Raw genomic sequence first — 17,964 nt, 5'->3', positions numbered from 1 at the left:
GCACCAAGCCTGTTATAATCCACTGACTTCTGTAGCTGATGAGTTTTAATTTTCAGGTATCAGTCTAAGCATTTCTTAGTGTCTTACCGCAGTTAGTTGAACCTCACATGAAGTGGTGTTGAAGAAAACTGCCTCTCATTCAGAAACCAACAATGCTGTAAAAGGTGCAAGTTACTTTTAAGGGCAAAGCTGCTGTTAAGACACCTCCTTGTTCGTCTCTGAGACTAAGTTGTTGCCAAGGCTGTCGGGATTCAGGCTTGAATGCTGATGTGTTCTCAGTATCCCATGTGAAGTGTTATATCCACATGGAAGGAACAGTTAAGTTTTGAGCTTGAATTATATTTTTTATGTGATCCTGTCTGAAAGCAGCCTGCTTAGGTGGCAGTTTATAGGATGGATGGGATCATGGGGAAGGGTAGCATTTATGCTGGGGCTGAGTAGGACTGTTTTCATTTAAGTAACATGACTGCCCTTTTGCCTTGGCAATTTTTGATACATAGATATGTTAAGACCTTTTATATTCTCAATGTAGGGCTGGGAACTGTCTCTGTGCAGTGCTCTGGGCTGCAGTGAGGTTCCAAAGTCATCTGGGAGCATAATGAGATTGGGGTTTGGGGTTTTTTATGGTGAAAAGATCCTTAATTTGGTAGCATCACTAACTTCTCTAAATATTCTTCTCTTGCAAAATAGTAACTCTGTTCTTTTTGAAAAGTGTAGCAGCATGGTAAGTTCATCCCACTCACTCCACAACCACTTATGTCCTTTAGTAACAGGAAGAAACAAATGCTCAGTATAACACAGCAGCTTAGTTTATTTGGAAATATGTTTAACTTGATTCAGTAGGCCTAGGGGAAGGTACAAGAGAACCATTTGCTGGTAGAATTAGTGATTTGTACAAATAGCACTTCAGCACTTTTATTTTTCTCAGTAGACCAAGATTCTTTCCTGAACATAGTCATGTTTACCAGAGTGTGTCAAATCCACCTCACGTTTTCTGATGCTTTGCCTTCTTTCTGAAGTGATAAACAGCCAGGATTCCAGAAGAGATTTTGGTGCTGCAGTCCCTCAATGTCCCTTTTTGCAGAGAGTAGCTGATAACTAAAAATCAGCTCTGAAATCATGTCACTTACTCTATATGGTCACCTAAAGATACTTGTCTGATATTCTGCTGATTTTATAATTGTATAATGTGTTGTTCACAGGATCATGAAAGTTACAAAGCCCCTGATTGTTCTTGGGATATTCAGTGATTTAGTCTGATTTTTAAAAATGAAGACCAAGATTTTTACACTCAATTCATTTCCAAGTTTAATTTGTTTAATTGCAACCCTTATCTTTGGCATAAGCCATTAGAGCTCTGCTGTGTACTGGTTGGACAACACTGTAAGCCAGTGTTGAACACAGTTGAGGATCTGACCTCAGTCTAAAAACCCAGGACTTTATTGCTAAGCAGCATCACTGCCCCACTTCTAAAGGAACCACTGGTGCACTGCAGGCAAAAGCTGTTCAAACCCCACAAATAACAACAGAAGTTAAGCACTTGCTAACTAAATACAAACTCACACAAAGAAAACCTTTTGGCTGAGCCAAGCTAGAACTCCTGAAAATTCACTCTTGTTAATGCTGCTTAGTTCAAGTCCCTATGGGACACTGCCTTCCAGTGCTGAACTGTAGGAGTGTTGCCTGTTCATACTTGCTGTGTTTCTGCTGTGCTTTAATTAAAGGACAGGGCTCTGTAACGTAGTCATGTGTTGCATCCCAGGAGCATCTAACTCTGTTTCCTGTTAATGAAGTTTTTTCATGGAAACCCACGTTGCACCCATCTCACTTTTCTTCCCAAGGGACTGTGGATTCTGTGTAGCACGTAGGGATCAGCCCAATCATGAGCACAGCCTGGGTAAAAACTAATGTGCCTAAGTTACTTTGTGCCTTAAAAACCATGTGCAAAGGCCTTCTGGTTCCTTTACTTACTGGCATTCACAGCACTGGGTTGTAACAGCTGATCCTCTTAAGGCCTGAAGTTTGGGCCTTCACTACAGCTTTTTCTCTGGCTTCCATTTGCCTTTATTAAGGGCACTGAACATCTGCCTCTTGTCTCAAGACACCAGGAATTACCAGTAACCTAACTGGGCACTAGAAATTTCAGAAGCTGTTGAATTTCCCAGCATCCAGTGGGTGTTTCTTTCCCTCCAGTGTGTATTGTGCCCTCCAGGCAGTCTTCCCCATGCCTGTTACTGTGCACAGGTGCTGTGGAGTCCAACCCACATGAGGTACAGCAGATACCAACAGCTCCAGGGCTTGGTGTGATGCTGTGTGTACCAACAAGGATGCAATATCTGTGTCTGGCTCTTCAGCCTTTTTATTCTCTTTCCTCTGTCTTTGGTCAAAGTAATTAAAGTGCCTCATGTCTTAGTGGAAAAGTTTTGTGGTTTTTCCTCTTTGATCCTTAAACCTTAAGGAACTTAGTGACGTAGATTATTTGTCTCAAGTCAGTCTGCAATACTGAAACAGATTATTCTGGAAATACAAATCAAATCAGTCTGTGCTAGGGATTAGGTTTTCTTTGCACAAGAATAGTCTGAGTTACTTTAGGTGCTGTCTATTGCCTTGAGCCTTAATAATGTATTTTTACTCTCTAAAAAAATAACTTTATTCTTTTGGGGTAACTGCTGTTAATTTTTTTCTCCTTTCCTATACTGTGGTTCCTTTGTATATAAGCACACACTTCACTTAGCTGGCTTCACAACATGAAAGTTCCTCTTGTAAAACTTTATTTTAGGAACTTTTAGCTATCTGTTTGTTATTTCTAAGCCTGAGATTTTCACACTAGATCCATGTACATTTATTTTACTATTTACACCTATCACAGTACATTTATATGGAATACCATCACACAGACAAACCAGCTACTGACAGCTAATATTAAGATATTAGATTCCACAAGGTTTAATCTGCATAGAGACCAGAAACACATTTAATGGTTAAACACAGAAGTCTTTCTGTATTTCCCTTCATTTTAAACCCATTTTGAATAGAATGTGATTTTTTTTTTTGCCCCAAATACCTACTTCTGCATTTGTGTGTTTGTCTCATGATTAATTTGTCTTGGGTGGTTTGTGTCATCCTATGCTTGATAATTTATATTTCTTATGGTCACAAAATATACAATTAGTACTTGTTTTAAGCATTGTTTGAATATTAGTTAAACTTTGTCTTCTCCCTGCAACTTCCCATGATGTCTAATCTCCTGCATGTAGCTTCTAGAAGTGGATGAAACTGTTTGGGTGAGTATTTCTGACTCCATGTGAGGTGGAGATCTAAAACAGAAATGACACAGCTTTGGGCTGCATCACCTATTTGCAGGTTACTGTAGCTGTGCTTGCTAAAGCTTTGCCAGAGATTTATTTCCCCTGGTGCAAGCAATATTAATTTGACTTGAGTAATTCAGAAATCATGTGGGGTATAAAAACCTGTAGCTACTTGCAGCATCCTTGTCACTGATCTCATTCTTCAGGAAGAATTTGAAGCAGTTGAACATCACACAAGTTTGATTAATGTTTTGTATGCAACATCAGTTATCCTAAAGTTGCTTCATCTCTCAGTTGTGCTATACAGCATTGCTACTGTGGCTTTTGTTGTGAAAAGTAGCCAGAATAGGACAGCTCAGCAAATTTTGAGTGTAGTTTGTCACAGGGGGGAAAAGTATGACAAATTTTTAGCCTATTAAAATCACAGTTTTACACCTTACTGGATAAAATGTACCCTCTTTTCATTCACTTTGTGTCACTGGGGTGTCTTTGACTCTACTACTGATCTCTTCTGGTCCCTGGACAGCCACTATATAGATTTCTTTTGTTTTAGGCATGCGTGAGTGATCCATGCAACAGTGAAGAACCTGCCATTGTACAGTCCATGGATTACTGTTGTACCAGTTGCTCTCGACTCCTTTAGCAGGATGCTGTTGGTTCCCCTCACCAGACAGTCCCATTCAATGAAAACATTGGAAAGACAGACGGGGTAGAAAGCCCAGAGCTACATGATGTTGCATTGTGTGGCCCCACAACAATCTTTAATAATTGCCAGCCCTGCTTTGGCAATGGTGGGCTTGCTTGGAGGAGGTTCTGCCTTCTTTTCTGCTGGGCTGCCTGCAAGGTTCAAAACAGGGCACCATTAGAATCAACAGCTGGACTGTTTCTTCCTACTTCTGGCTTAAAGGATGCAAGCCTTTCCTGCCCTCTCTCCACCCACCCTGAATTTGAACAATACACTTTGGTGGTAACAAAGTTGATACCTGGTTTGAAACTGCTCAGGAAGTTTTATGCCTTCGGGGAAGGGTGTTTAAGAGGGGCTAAAGAATCTATACATCTCAGTGAGAGGGTAAAATTGTGTCTTGTTCAGCCAGGTATATCCCTTTTTACAGAAATAGGATCAGATAACAGGTCCTTTCCCAAAGTCCTCTTACTGTGTTTAACTCCCAACAGCTGAGGAGCTGAAGAACCGAAAACGTTACTAGAATTTATTCTCTAATCAACTTGGACGTTCTAATTAGGAGAAGATAAATGTAGCTTTTCATTTTTCAGGGTGAAAAGTAACTTCTTATCTCTAAAACTGCATTTAAAAGCAACAAGGTAAACTAACAAGGGGGATTAGTCATGCTCCCAGTGACTCAGGGGGTATAAATAATTAGTGATGCATCTCAAAATGTCTCTCTACAACCTTGTACTCGAACTTCACAGTCATTCTAGTCCCTATGGAAACTCTTGAGCAAAATCTTGTTCTGTGCAGAATGTGGCAGTGTGTTTGTTTGATACAAACCTCCTCAGCTGGTGCAGCAGAGTCACGTTTTAACAAGGGCACCACTCTCACTTTGCAATCTTCCTGCCTCAGAGCTCAGCTTGAGACAGGGCAACATCAGCCTGGGAACTTCTAGGCTCATGCTGTGACTGTTCTGTTTGAAAGCTGCAGTTAAAAGCTTCCAAGGGACCATGTAATCCACTTAGTTCCTCAGAAACTTGTTTGCCATTCTGTCTACAGGTGATTTGGGTTGAGGTGATTGAAAAGCCTGTTCTGTTGGTAATATGTAAGAAATTTGGGTCAGCTGGGAAAGTTTGCAGTCCTTTCGTTTTCATCTTGCCTCCAGTAAACCAGGCAAAACTTTGCTGCAGATATTCTAGCATGGATCTGAAGAGGGGTCTTTCAGTCATTTTTGCAGAATCAGGTAGGAAAATCATTAACTAAAATTTAGTTGCTTACAAAAGCAGGTTATGGCAATGTGGATACAAATGTACTTTGCATATTTAAAACCCACAAAGCAATTTTGCAGTGACCAGGTAGCTTAACCTGGACTTTGCCAGAGGCTGTCCCACCATGGGCTTTGAAAATGCTCTCTTATATAGTTGCCTTTGGAGTTTTTCCTTTTACTCTTTTGGGGTTTTTACTCACTGGTAGGAGACTGTGTTGCTTTGTCAATGGGTTTTAACTTGGTGCGGAGGAACTCGGCCATCTCTCTGTCTTCTTCTTTTTCCCTGGTGGAAAGAAGGAAAACAAGCGTTCCAGCTGCAATTGTTAAAAGCCCTGCTTAGACAAAAGACTGGATCTCACAGTCTTGTGTTGTTAGTGTTGTCAGGAAGATATTTCTCTTTGCCTGAAGTTGACAGTATTGGGCCCAAACCAAAAAGATAGCGAGTTTTATCAACACTCCCATGTTAATTCCTTGGCCATTTTGTTGTGGAAATGATAACAACGAGGTGCTGATTGAATACCTTGGCTTGCAAAAAAAAGCAGATTTTATTACCAAGGGTTAAAGCAAAGCCTCAGGTTGTGCTGCAGGTGTCAGTGGGCACTGTCATGTCTCACCTGCACAGTGCCCAGCCCAGGGTTCCCGCTGAGCTGCTGTAATGTGCATGTGGAACTCCCAGCGAGAGCTCCTGCTTGGGTTTGGAGCTCAGGCTGCTGTCAGCTCTGCCTTTGGCCAGCTCTTTGATCAGCTACAGGGCTCTGGAAAGCTTTCCTTTATCCTCTCCCTGCTTGCATAGGATGTAAATGTGTTGGAGGAGATATTGTCATTTTGGATAAATGGATTGAGTGTTTACTGTTGAGAGAGGGGGAGGTAATAGCAAAAGTGAATCTTGGCAGTGTTGGGATCTCAAACAAAAGATTGGGTTTGGGGTTTGGGATTTCCAGCAAAAGCTGGCAATGAATTTCTGAGGAAGGCTACAAGATTGTCATGCTGTGACAGGGTGGGAATAGTACTAATCAAACCTGACCACATGGATAAAAAATAAAATAAAAAAAACCCCAAACCGCAGCTGGTAGGTGTCTACAAATCTGCCTCCTGTAGAATTCCATGTTATGTCTATTTCTTATGCCAACAGGATTCTCTGATAGCAGAAAAAATCCTTTTCTTTTAAATGATAAATGCCCAGACACTTTCTGGTAGGAAAATAAGAGACCAAATCCCACTGTATTCATGAGATTACTGAATCATTACTGGGATAAAGAACCACAGATTAGAGTAATCCAATTTTAATGTTTTTCCTTTGGAACCAGGAGGAGGATTGTAACTTGGTTAAGTTGTTTTGAAGGACCAATTCTCTTCCATTAATGTTGATATAAACTTTCACCCCATCCAGTGTAGCATTAGGCTGGGATCTCACTAATCACTTCAGCTGCCCTTGGTTCTTACCGTAACCTCTCCACCTCTGCATCATCTACCAGAAAATCTCTTTTTTGTACCAGTCGATGGATCTTCTGAATCAGTTCATCCTCTCTTTGTTTCTCCATCTTTGTTTTTTCTTTTTCTGATCAAAAACCAGAGAAAAAGAAATTATTACTTTGGACTCCATGGAGTGTGTGTGGGTGCTGTTGAACATTGCAGATGTGTAAGAATGAATTGCTGATTGAAGCCAATGGTTCTTCAGACCTGAGCTGCCAAACCAAACCCCAGCGAGCCTGGGCACTGCCACTTCTCTGCCTTCCACTTGCTGCTGTTGAGCTGATCAGCTCAGTGGTCTGAACACTCTGTGGGGCTTGCCAAGCCTACTTTTAACATTAAATTACCCTGCAAGGCATTGCTTTCAATTTTTTTAAGAGCCTTGGCAGGAATACAGTCCAGGGTGCTTTGTTAAATCCATGGTACAAACTCTCTTTGACCTTAGGGGAAATGAGATCACACCAGAAGGAACTATTTCTGTGTTTCAAGACAGCTTTGGCTGTTGACTGTAACACATTTGTTCTACTCTGGTAAGGCAGGAGAGCTGCAAATCCACAGAAATAGCATCAATCGTAAAATGTGGAAAAATAAATGAAAGTTTCTTTTCCATGGGCTTCAAAAATCTGAATAATTAATAAATGTCCTTGTTAATTGGCCAGTCTGAAATAGCTGGGTTGTCTGTAAACAACATTTGTGACATGAAAGATGTGCCCGTCACAAACTAAAAGCGCTGAATGTTGGGGATTACAGAGCTGTTTAAGGTTGCAAAGCCAAATACATTTTAAGGCAGAAATCTTCAAACCTGGCAAGCAGAGATGAGAAAGCCAGAGGCAAATCCAAGCTCATGTATTTTCTTAAGAAGCTGAAAATTTTGATTAGCTGTGAAGACACATTGCATTAAATAAAGAATTTTGGTTTTGAGCAGTAGAACTGTGTTTAGAGAACTACACAGTTCAGTACAGTAAGAGCTGTGGGAAGGAGAACAAGCTGCCTGCAGTCTGTTGCATCTGAGCTGTGTCATGTCTGCTTATTTCAGTTATATTTTCAACAACTGAATTAATCAAACACTTGAAAACAATTGTTTAGTAGAGCTTAATTTTGGATCTTGGGCTTCAGGATGCTTCTGCTAGGAAATCCTGCAATAAATGAATTCCTTAATAAGTGAGATAAAAGCACCTTGAATGTGTTTTTAAGGCAATGAAATCTGTAAGTCTCTGTCTCAAAGTTGTACTCCTTGGGGAATTTTAAGTTATGGTCTGCCAGTAGCAGAGGAAATAATTTGTATTGTAACCCAAGGCTGCACTGCCTGGGATATCTTTTCTGTGGGTTATCTTTTAGAAGTGATAAAGGAAGGTGGTTATTGACTGCTATGAAGATTTAAAGGCCTCTGCATTGTTACCTGTGGAGAATTTCTGTGATTAATGTTGAATTTGTATCTGAGAAAAAAGAATGCTTAGAAATCTCTGCTTTTTCTTGTTTTGCCTCCTATGCCTATGGAGTAAGGGCTCTCCTCACTTCTGAAGGTAAAAGCTACTTTCTACTTCCTTTAAATCTATCCTTTTCCTGCTCTTACATTATATCCTTCAGGAAACTGCCAAATACCTGCAATTTGAACTGCATGAAGTGCTGCATATTCTGTGTATGAAAAGGCTGATTCCATGTCTACTGAAACTGGCTGAGCTGTGCCTACTGAGAACAAAGAGCAGATCTCTACAAATCCTTTATACTAACAGGGAAATTTTGATAGAGATACTGTGAATTAACCCATTTCTGGAAGGTGTTTTTCTGGGTTAGGCACGTGCTGTGTCAGCACTTGGTGCTGTGTCAGTGCCAGCAGCTGCTTTGCCTTCGTTAAGGCCGAGCTCTTATTGTGATTCTGCCTGAAGATGCTGCTGCTGGAACTGCACAGACTCAATCCTTAAGTTTGCTGAGGTTTGCAAACTGCTGAGGAGAAACTGCTGTCTGTGGATCTCTGCTTAAGGCTTTGTGACTGGCAGTTTCTAAAAGATTGGAAAAAACAAGCAACAAGAACACCAGAAGAATAAAAACTGATGGACTCTAACTATAATCTGAAAGGAGGGGCAGGAAAGCTTTGAAGAGGTGTGGCAAGGAGCATCATTCTTAGATTTTTTTTGGAGGGGTTATAATCCTTTCCAATACCATTAAGACCAATAATGAACCACCAGTGCTATCAAAAATTTAAAATATGGCCTATAAACAACTATAAAGTATAAAGAAAGAATACTAAATATCATTAATTCATTTCTGTTGGGTACAAAGCAGGGCAAAGTTCTTACACAGATAAAAATATGTAGTCTCAAGTAGACCTTATTTCACAAGTGATTTAACTACAGGTTTGACAGCAAATTGGTGTAGCAAGAGAAAAAAAAAGTCACATTCACAGCAGTGGTTATAAATCCCTCTCCCTTCCCCCTCTTGTGTCTCAGGGCTGTCTTTTCTCCCTGACAATCTCTGTGCCCCTTGGTTCCCTTGGGATTGCCAGGGAAGTGCAGGAACTGAGGAATGTGCACCTTGTTTGAGGGATATTTGCAGGCTTGCTGCCATGGGAGCAGTGAAATACAGCATGAAAAAAAATTCAGAGCCCAGGAGCTTAAAGATGGGCAGGAAAATGGGAAGAAAAAGTAAGGAGTAGAGGAAAGAAATATGAAGCTCAGCCCTGGGGGACGGACATTGTGATTGTCAGGGGCAGAGGTGGGTGATGCACAGGAGGGGGTGGTGTCAGGAACACAAATATTATCCTAATATTGGATGGAGATAGCCATTACCTGGGATTGCTACCAAACTCTGCAGCTCTTTCTTAAGGTTCATAATGTCTTTGCACAGCTGGATGTCATCCATCCTGCAGAAACAGAAAAAGCATGGTCAGAGACATGCAGACTCCATCCTGTGCTGGTGGGATTGGCCACATCTCTGAACACACAGAGGGACTCCTGCCTGGGCCCTGTGAAGCAGCCTGAAAGGAGAGGTTTAACCCTGGGATCCTGGCACTCATCAGTCACCAATTTTAACAGCTAGCAAAGGATATTTAATGCTAAATGCCTATTGAGCCCTTGATTACTTGTTTTACTGGCTCTAATTTGTGTGGAGGTCGTACCTGTCACTGCAGAGAATTTCAGATGCCTTTTGCTTTCTTGGTTGTCAGTAAACATTCTGGAAAAGGCACTTGTATATGTAATGGTTGTGGGAAAAGACAGATGTGCCATAGTGTTGCTGCAACATGCAGGCACATTTTCCCCTGGGGGAAAGAGCAAGGGTGAGAATCAGAGACCCTGGAAAGGGGCAGCAGGAGGTGATGCATTATTTGGCACAGCCAGGGCAAGTTTTATATTCCACTACCACCTTTCTTGTGACCTTAATAACTCAGCCTTTATGCCAAAGTTCTGAAAACTGTCATAATTTGGCATTTATCTGTTTTGAGGTCTTGGGTGAATGTCCTCCATAGTTGATGTGTGCACAAAGTCCATTAATGTTAAGACACAGTAAATGGCTTAAAAAAGGGGGGGGGGAGTGGCGAGGAAAGGTAACATTAGCAGAAACTTCACCTTCAATTCTAGTTGAACCTGATACCTCTCCTGAGAGCTGCCATCCTGATTTATCCCCCTGGAAGGCAGCAACCTTCAGCATTATCTCCCTGGCAGAAGTTTTAATTGAGTGTTTCATGCATACTGCTAGCCAAGGCTCAGGTGTTGGTTCCAAGGGCTACATGAGGGGCTTCCATTTTGAAATCACACCCCGAATAAAAAAAACAGCCTTTGGGAGTAACTGTGCATTCTCAATTTGGGTGTTATTAACACTATCCTTGCCCACAGATCTCTGAGTTGTTCTTTGCCAAGCCTGTGCCTGAAGGTGGATTGCCTGGTGCCTGTGAGCACCTGCAGGAGGCTCAAGTGCCATCAGAATGTGGGTTGTCACTGTGGTGCTTCAGGAGCGGAGAGCTGAGGGATGAGAGTACGTGACAGTGAGCACCCAAAGGGTAATGCAGCCAAATTATTGAATTAAGTGAGGGGTGGAAAAAACAGGTGTTTCTGACACAAATAAGATTTTAATCACAACCCGAGAGCTTTTATTCTCCCCGCTGCCTCTGCACAGAGCACAGGTCTCTGCACGGAGCTGTCCTTCAGCTGCTTTACTCCTGTTAGTAAAACATGTTGTTCCTTTTATTATTTGCTGCTTTGGTTAACTCTGTCTTGCCTGTTCTGCTACTTTCATTGTGCTAGACAGCTATTCTTGTTGCCTTTTTACCCCTCTCATAATAATCCTCATTGCTGACCTCTTTTCCTTCTTTGTGTACCCTGTCACCTCCACTGAGGATCTGCTCTCTCACTCTCCATCTCTCTTGGAAGACTCAGCTTTATTGGGAAGCTCAGCCTGCTGGCCCCAGGGCTAGTACATGGTGCACTGCTGCCTGTGTTTGGGACACTTGGAGGCAGAGACGATTTTACTGGTGATTATTCTCACTTAGGTTTGCTCATCACAAGCAAAGCCCATTTTACTCTTGGGATCCATCATGCTAAATGGTCCTGCAATTACTTTTATCAATTAACAATATTAAATGCTGTTCTCTCAGGAGAATCAACATTCAAAATGTGCTTGGGATGTGAGCAAACCTATCAGCTCCTTATCTATTCAATGTTCTTGCAGTTTGGGTGTCACATTAGTGTATTTGAGTAAAATGGTTAACAAAGGTGATGCTTCTTGGCAAGAAATATTCATTGTTGAACTGCTGTATTCAAGTGGTATGTAAAGGCCAGACTCTCTAGTGAAGAAAACAGTGAGTTTCTACCAAAGAGATGTCCATGATGGACAGAGAGAGGATAATTTTTCCCCTGATTGAGTAGATTTGGCTTCATTCTGGGAAGCTCTGAAAGGTACTGATTAAAATACTTAATCAGTTTGGCTCCCTGCCCTCCTCAAAGAACTCCCAAAAGCTAATGGCACTGCTCTTTTCTGAAGATTTTCAGGAATTTAAAGTATCAGTGGCAATATGTTCCCAGTGAGCAAGATGATTAATGCTCAGAAGTCCCTCCAGTCTCTGTGCCTAATTTGTGGCCAAGGTAGTGGCCTCATATTGCAACTGTAGTTGCACTTCCTGCCCATTATTTTGGCTCCAGTTCATAGTTTGACAGCAGAGCTTGTAGGTAGTACTGTCCAGGTATATCCTTAGTATCTCTTTTTCCTGAAACCTAAACTTTGTTGCTGTCTTGTAACTCACAGGAGGGAAGTAAATACGTGGCCAAAACACTTAAGGGCTGCAACAGCTCCATGGCAATCTGGATTCCAAAAGTCATAAGCCAGATGACCTCTCCAGAGTCCCAGTTCCGTAGGCTGGTGCATTTTGATGATGGACAAAAACTAAACCTGCCATCTGTACCAAACCCCTCAAGCACATGGGACATGTTTCTTCCCATCTGTGTCAAACAGCCTTTGTGTTTCATCCCCTCCATGGTGCTAATTAGTGGAAAAGTAAAAAAAAACCAACAAAAAAACCCCAAAAAACAAACAAAAAAACAACAACACAAAAAAACCAACCAAAAATATATATGGGACCATCTGACTTAATGAAAGCAGAAACTACAGTTGCTTGTAACTATAAAGCCCACAACATGTCTGCTAGCAAATAATACTGAATGCAGGGCTGCAGTTGCTGCCCTGGGCAAGGGTCCCCTTACAGCCCTCAAAACAAAGGCAAGAGGAGGATCTCCTTGGAGGGAAAGCTCTTGGAAGGCCATTCAACCTGTATTGGTACTATGACCCTTCCTCTCTTTCCCCCCTTATGCTCTGGTTGGATGTGAGCTGTTATAGGAGTCCCTGGAGAGGTTAATGCTGCTTCTCAAATCCCAGAGGATTTTTCATTTGAAAGCTGGATAATCAGAAGGGTTTGACGGAGAGTGTATTTGTGTTACTGTCAGACATCTTTATGAAGTAGAAAGGGCTTTTGGAAATCCTGAGGGGAGCAGCAAACTGCAGCATAGAGGAAAAAAACCTCCTTTGTATCCCCTAACCTACAGAGGCTGGAGAAACACACTGAGCCTCATTTTGCAGCATGTTCTCTCCTATGTTTTAAGTCAAACCTATCATTGTAAGACAGGCTTGAGGAGGAGTCCCACAGACTCTTGTCCAGCTAATTCCAAAGCACTGTTACACTCCCTGTGTACCTGGTGCCTTCTTGAAGGAAGGCAGCATGGTGAGGTTGTTGATCTGTGCAGAATGCAATGGGTTTTCCTACAGACCCAGCACAGCCCAGGCACTGGGACAGCACCCTCGAGGCTGGTTGAGTTACCTGCAAAGCTACTGGGGACATTTACATAAAATTTGCAATATACAACCAAACTTTGCTGGACTCTGTTCTCTGGAATAGACAATGCATCCTTTCCAGTCCCTGTGAAATTGTTTTTCATGTTGTAGGAAAAACATCAGTGCAACAAATGGCAGTTTTGATATGGCAGTTTTCCCTCCAGAGCTGAGCTTTAAATGCCTGCCCAGGAATCTTAAACACGTGAGTTATGAGTATGATAAACCATTTCTCTTGTTAAAAGCCCAAACCCATTCCTGGAGTAATTGCAATAGTATTGAACTAGGGATGAATTCCCAGTGTGCTTTCATGTATTCCTGACATGCTGACTGCAATTTTGCTTTTCTCTTCCTCGATGGCTTATTGCAAAACACCCTCTGTATGCCCAGAGATACCACATAAATATGTGTTATTCCTTTCTCTCTTGGTATATCATCAAAACCTAAAAGCAGACTGTTAAAAAAAACCAACCAAATTTCTCCTAATGAATAAACAACATGAGCAAAGAATTTTCTAAACATGTCACAAAATGACAGGAAAATAAGTGGGTCAGCAGAGCCTGCAGTGATCTGGCAGTGACTCAGCCCCATCCCTGTCTCTGTGGTCCAGTTACCAGGAGAATGCCCTGAGCACTGTCACACACCCCACAGGTGAGGGGACAGCTGAGTCACCTCTGCTGTGCACCATCTGGGCCGAGGGGCAGCAGGGCAGCAAACAGAGGAGAGACCTCCCATTCAGCTGTGCCCTGGCAGGTCTCAAAGGCTGTGCAAGATAGTGGGAGGCAGGACTTGAAAAAACAAACATTCTGTATCAGACACAGGAGAATTGTTTTGGTTTGTTTCAATAGAATTGATTCCTTAACAGCTACATTTTTCTATCTTCTTTTCAGCCAAGGAAGAAAAACAAATTGCCCAGTGCAAGCCCTAGGTACCATCTAAAGACATGGACAGGGAAAAAGCAAAAATGTATAGTAAAACATTGTAGAAAAATCACTGAACACCTTATGGTCAGCTAAAGAAAAAAGAGCCAATAACACTGACAACTACTTAATACTTGAGAGTAAGAACTATTAATAATAACAGCTACATAAGCATCAAATATCTTTTTTATTGATTTCAGGATGAGCACAGCAGTTCAGTGTGTCTAGAGAGCTTCTGCCTTTGCTGAATGACTTTCAAAGCTAGAAATAGATCTGTGTTCCCTCTAGCAAGTCTGTGAGAGGAGGTCTGGGATTCTGTTGTTTTCTGTTATTGCATTTAAAGTGCTTCAAGTTAAAAAAGGAACGTGGAGTGATTTTGTTGGATTCCTTCCTTGTCTTCCAAGAGGGTTTACAGGCACTTAGGTTATTTTTAGTTCTGTTTTAATTTATTGCTGTTCCAGGAATAAAATGCTTGAAATTGTTGGAGTTTCTCAAGACTTTGATAGTGCCAGTCTAGAAGGTAGCCTAAGAATGAGGTGTCATGCTGAGTCATAAGCTGACGTGATTATGTGTCTGAAGAAGGTCTCAGTAGAGGGATAAGAAAATCATCCCCTTGGTGGTTTCACCAACAATCATCCTGAACACCAAACAAGAGCAACCAGTAGTGATGGAGAGGGTGACTGAAGGATAAAGCTGTGTAGAAATTGCTTGCTACAGCCAGAGATGGTGATGTGTTGTCAGGATGCAGATTTGAGGGACTTCAGTGGCGGCTGCTTTGGGGACTGCAGGTGTTTAAGGCTCTCCCAAAGCTGTGGGGAATCTGCGAAGGTGAAAGTATTCTTGGAATACAAGAACACAGTAAGTTTATAGAATCATATAATTGTTGAGGTTGTAAAATACCTCTAAAATTGTAGAGTCCAATTGTTTTACTCAGCACTGCCATGTTCACCACTACACCACAGCCCCACATGCCACATCTACATGTGTTTTGAACATTTCCAGGGATGGTGAGTCCACCACTGCCATGGGCAGCCTGTTCCAATGCCTGATCACCCTTTCAGCCAAGAAATCTTTCCTAACAGCCAATCTAAACCTCTTTGGTAGTCTTGGGACCATTTCCTCTTGTCCTATTCCTTTTTATGTGGGAAAAGAGATTGATTCCCATCTGATGCCCCTCTACTACATTTGATGCATTTTGTCCCTGTCAACTCAGCTTAGTTACTTAAAGCTTCTAATTATAAATCTGTGAAATCACAGACAGAATTTAATGAATACAGAACACGTATTTTGAGTCATTATGGAGTGTGTTTATCACCTTGTTATTTAGCTCAGCACCTGATGCTGCTCAGGCTGGAAGACACAAAGCTGGCAATTAAGATAACAGATTGCTGACCAGCCTTGGCAGGTCAGGTAACAAATCAGAAGTCCTATGTTTAACTTGAACTATCACAATAAGTGTGTCTAACTTCTCTTGTTAAAAGTGCTCTTTGCTGGAGGAACAGTGGATACAAACACTGGACTGCAACTTGCAAAGAAATGTTGTAATTCAGCTGCTGTTTCAGAGAACTGAAGATGAAGACTTGAAAATCTCAGTCCCTGAAGGGTCATATTTAAGGCATATTTCCCAGGAATTCAGAACAGTGGCTAAAGAAGCTGTCTGGTTTTCATTTTTACTGACATTGCTAAATTCTCTTGAGCTTGGGCAGTTAGGAAGTTTGACTGTAAATATCAACAGTAACAAGAGGAGCTTTCCTGAAAATGCCCCACTGTGGAGGGGAATATTTCTTCACATGTCAAAAACTAAGTTAATTTGTCTAAAAACATGCAACAGAGAAGTCAGGTTTAAATTCCCAAATATCTAACTCCTTTGCAGCAGTGCACAGAAGACTGCATGTAAAAGCACAGGACCAACTTACGTACCTGGTTCATTTGAACTAGTCTGATATTCATTTTTTTGTTATTAGCAGAAGGAGGCAACTCTAGATTTAGCTGTGAATCAATTATAATTTTCCTTCTTAACTTACCTCTGTGTTTGATCTTTTCTTATTTTTAAAACCAGTGGAGCAATTATTTGTTATCAAATCTGAAAAGAATATAGAGATATCTGGTATAAAATAAAACACTGAAGGTCCATTTCCTGACTTTTCAAATCAGTATACTCTTCTCTTTATAGCAGAAGGCAAGTGGGAAAGACCAGTAAAATACCAGGGGGCAAGAGTCACCCATCATTACAGAACATCCTCGTCTGCAGCTGTGCCAAAGGATGGGCCCCAGTGACTGTGAGTACTGTACGGACATGAGGTGTTAACATGATGGTCTCAGGGGACACAACTGCTTGTACCACCCACTCATGAAACCAGCCCACAGGTAGCTGAGAACTGGGATGTGAAAAACAGTTTGGGATTAAAGGCCACATTTGGAAATGCAATGCTAAATTACTGGACTGAAAATGGCTACAAGGTTAAAGCTGCTCCCTCTTCTATTAACAGCATTTTGTGACAACCACAACATATGTGTATGGCCAAACTTCACTAACGAAGATTTGGGCAGGGCTCTCCCCACATGGGTGTGCCCTTCCAGCCTGCGCAGTGGATTTTAGGTGAGGCTCAGCGTGCGCAGAACTGGCCCCACCATAACATATATTCAGTGTACAAAATGCTATTTAGAAAAATTCTCTATTAAAGAAATATTTTCCTAGCCATCCAACAGAGATAATGATGGGAATTCTTCCTTTTACATTTTTTCTTAAGACATAAACTTCTCTACTAGCAAGTAGTAAGCCTACGATTAATTAAATACTTTGCTAATATGTTTATCATTATGCACCACTAAAAAAAATGCCTTTGCTTTCTGAGCATTTTAATGCACCATTTTTACTGCCACACAGCTGAAAGTGTAATGTCATGTTTTCCTCTGGGGCTGATTGTTTGCTGTCAAACAGGGCAAAGGAGATGGGTCTGCAGAGAGACCAAACTGAACAGAGGCATTTTTCCTTCCTCTTTGAAAGCTGATCTCTGTATTTATAGCTTAAAGTGTACAGTCCAGAGCTTTACAATTCTGTCCAAGAACTCATGTTCTTGAGGCTTCCAGGCTTCCATGTGAAGAGCTGGAAGACCCTCACCAGAGCTGGCCCTTGCAGGAGTTCCCAGTTCTGCAGTGGCCACACTGACACCCTGGAGGCTCCCAGATCCACGGCAGTTCCCAAGAAATACTATCCCTCGGGCTTTGACTATCTGACAACTTTCACTACAGAACCACATTGTGCCTTTTCTCACCTTACAGTTTCCTGATTATTTCCTTGAGGACTCCAGGTATTTGAGAAAGGTCAATGAGGACACACTGGCACAGCCACAATGTAATCCTGCCTTGCAGAAGAGCGTGTGCCACATCAGGCTGAATCACTGGCACAGCCAGGGTGTCCCTCACACACTGGGCTGGCTTTTTCCCTGGTGGTGCCTTATCTTATGAAGATGACAACCTGACCCATATATTTATTGAATAAACTGCCTCCTTCTCTACAGCATCCTGAAGTGCATCCTTTGTTCCCAGAGCAAGATACAATCAGGCAAAAAAAATGAAGGAAATCACAGTAAGTGATGCTGTATTGTTAAGATTCTAGAAATGTGAAGGAGAAAAGATTTATTACTACTTTCCATGAAAAGACAGTTCTTATCAGAAAACACTGACAACAACAACAACTCTATTCATGAACAAAACTCTGATTTTGTTGGTGTTATTTATTTGCATACAGTAACAGCAAGGTGCCCAACTCAGAGGAAAGTACCAGCTGCTGTACATATAAGTAAACAGTCCTAAGAGAATTCCATGCTTAACCTTAGACAAGAGAAAATTGATAACAGTTCAAAGAAAAAAATGTAGAGAAAGAATGAAAAGTACCAAAGGTAGCAAAAGTCAGAACAGCTGCTTAACAGTGCATAACCAGTGAGTTCCCTCTGCTATTGACACCTCTGAGCCTGTTCTGTTCCTTACACTCTCCTCCCTCTCACCCTTGCCCATGGT

At 41.6% G+C, this 17,964-nt stretch overlaps 1 protein-coding gene across 2 annotated transcripts in view; it reads right to left on the bottom strand.

Annotated features, from left to right (window-relative positions):
- Positions 1-793: 793 nt before the first annotated feature.
- Positions 794-17,964, bottom strand: part of BMERB1 (bMERB domain containing 1) — a 59,678-nt gene continuing 42,507 nt past the window's right edge. For both annotated transcript variants that reach the window (XM_071571547.1, XM_071571545.1), the window contains exons 3-6: positions 9,499-9,572; positions 6,686-6,800; positions 5,443-5,525; positions 794-4,145 (exon numbers count right to left, since the gene is read on the bottom strand). In XM_071571547.1, the coding sequence (XP_071427648.1) occupies positions 4,033-4,145; positions 5,443-5,525; positions 6,686-6,800; positions 9,499-9,572 (385 nt within the window). In that variant the 3' untranslated portion in view covers positions 794-4,032. The remainder of the gene's footprint in view (positions 4,146-5,442; positions 5,526-6,685; positions 6,801-9,498; positions 9,573-17,964) is intronic.

Source organism: Pithys albifrons, chromosome 16 (genome assembly GCF_047495875.1).
Source record: "Pithys albifrons albifrons isolate INPA30051 chromosome 16, PitAlb_v1, whole genome shotgun sequence".
Lineage (NCBI taxonomy): Eukaryota > Metazoa > Chordata > Aves > Passeriformes > Thamnophilidae > Pithys > Pithys albifrons.
Note: the sequence above shows the minus strand (reverse complement) of the source record. Positions and strands in the feature narration are given on the sequence as shown.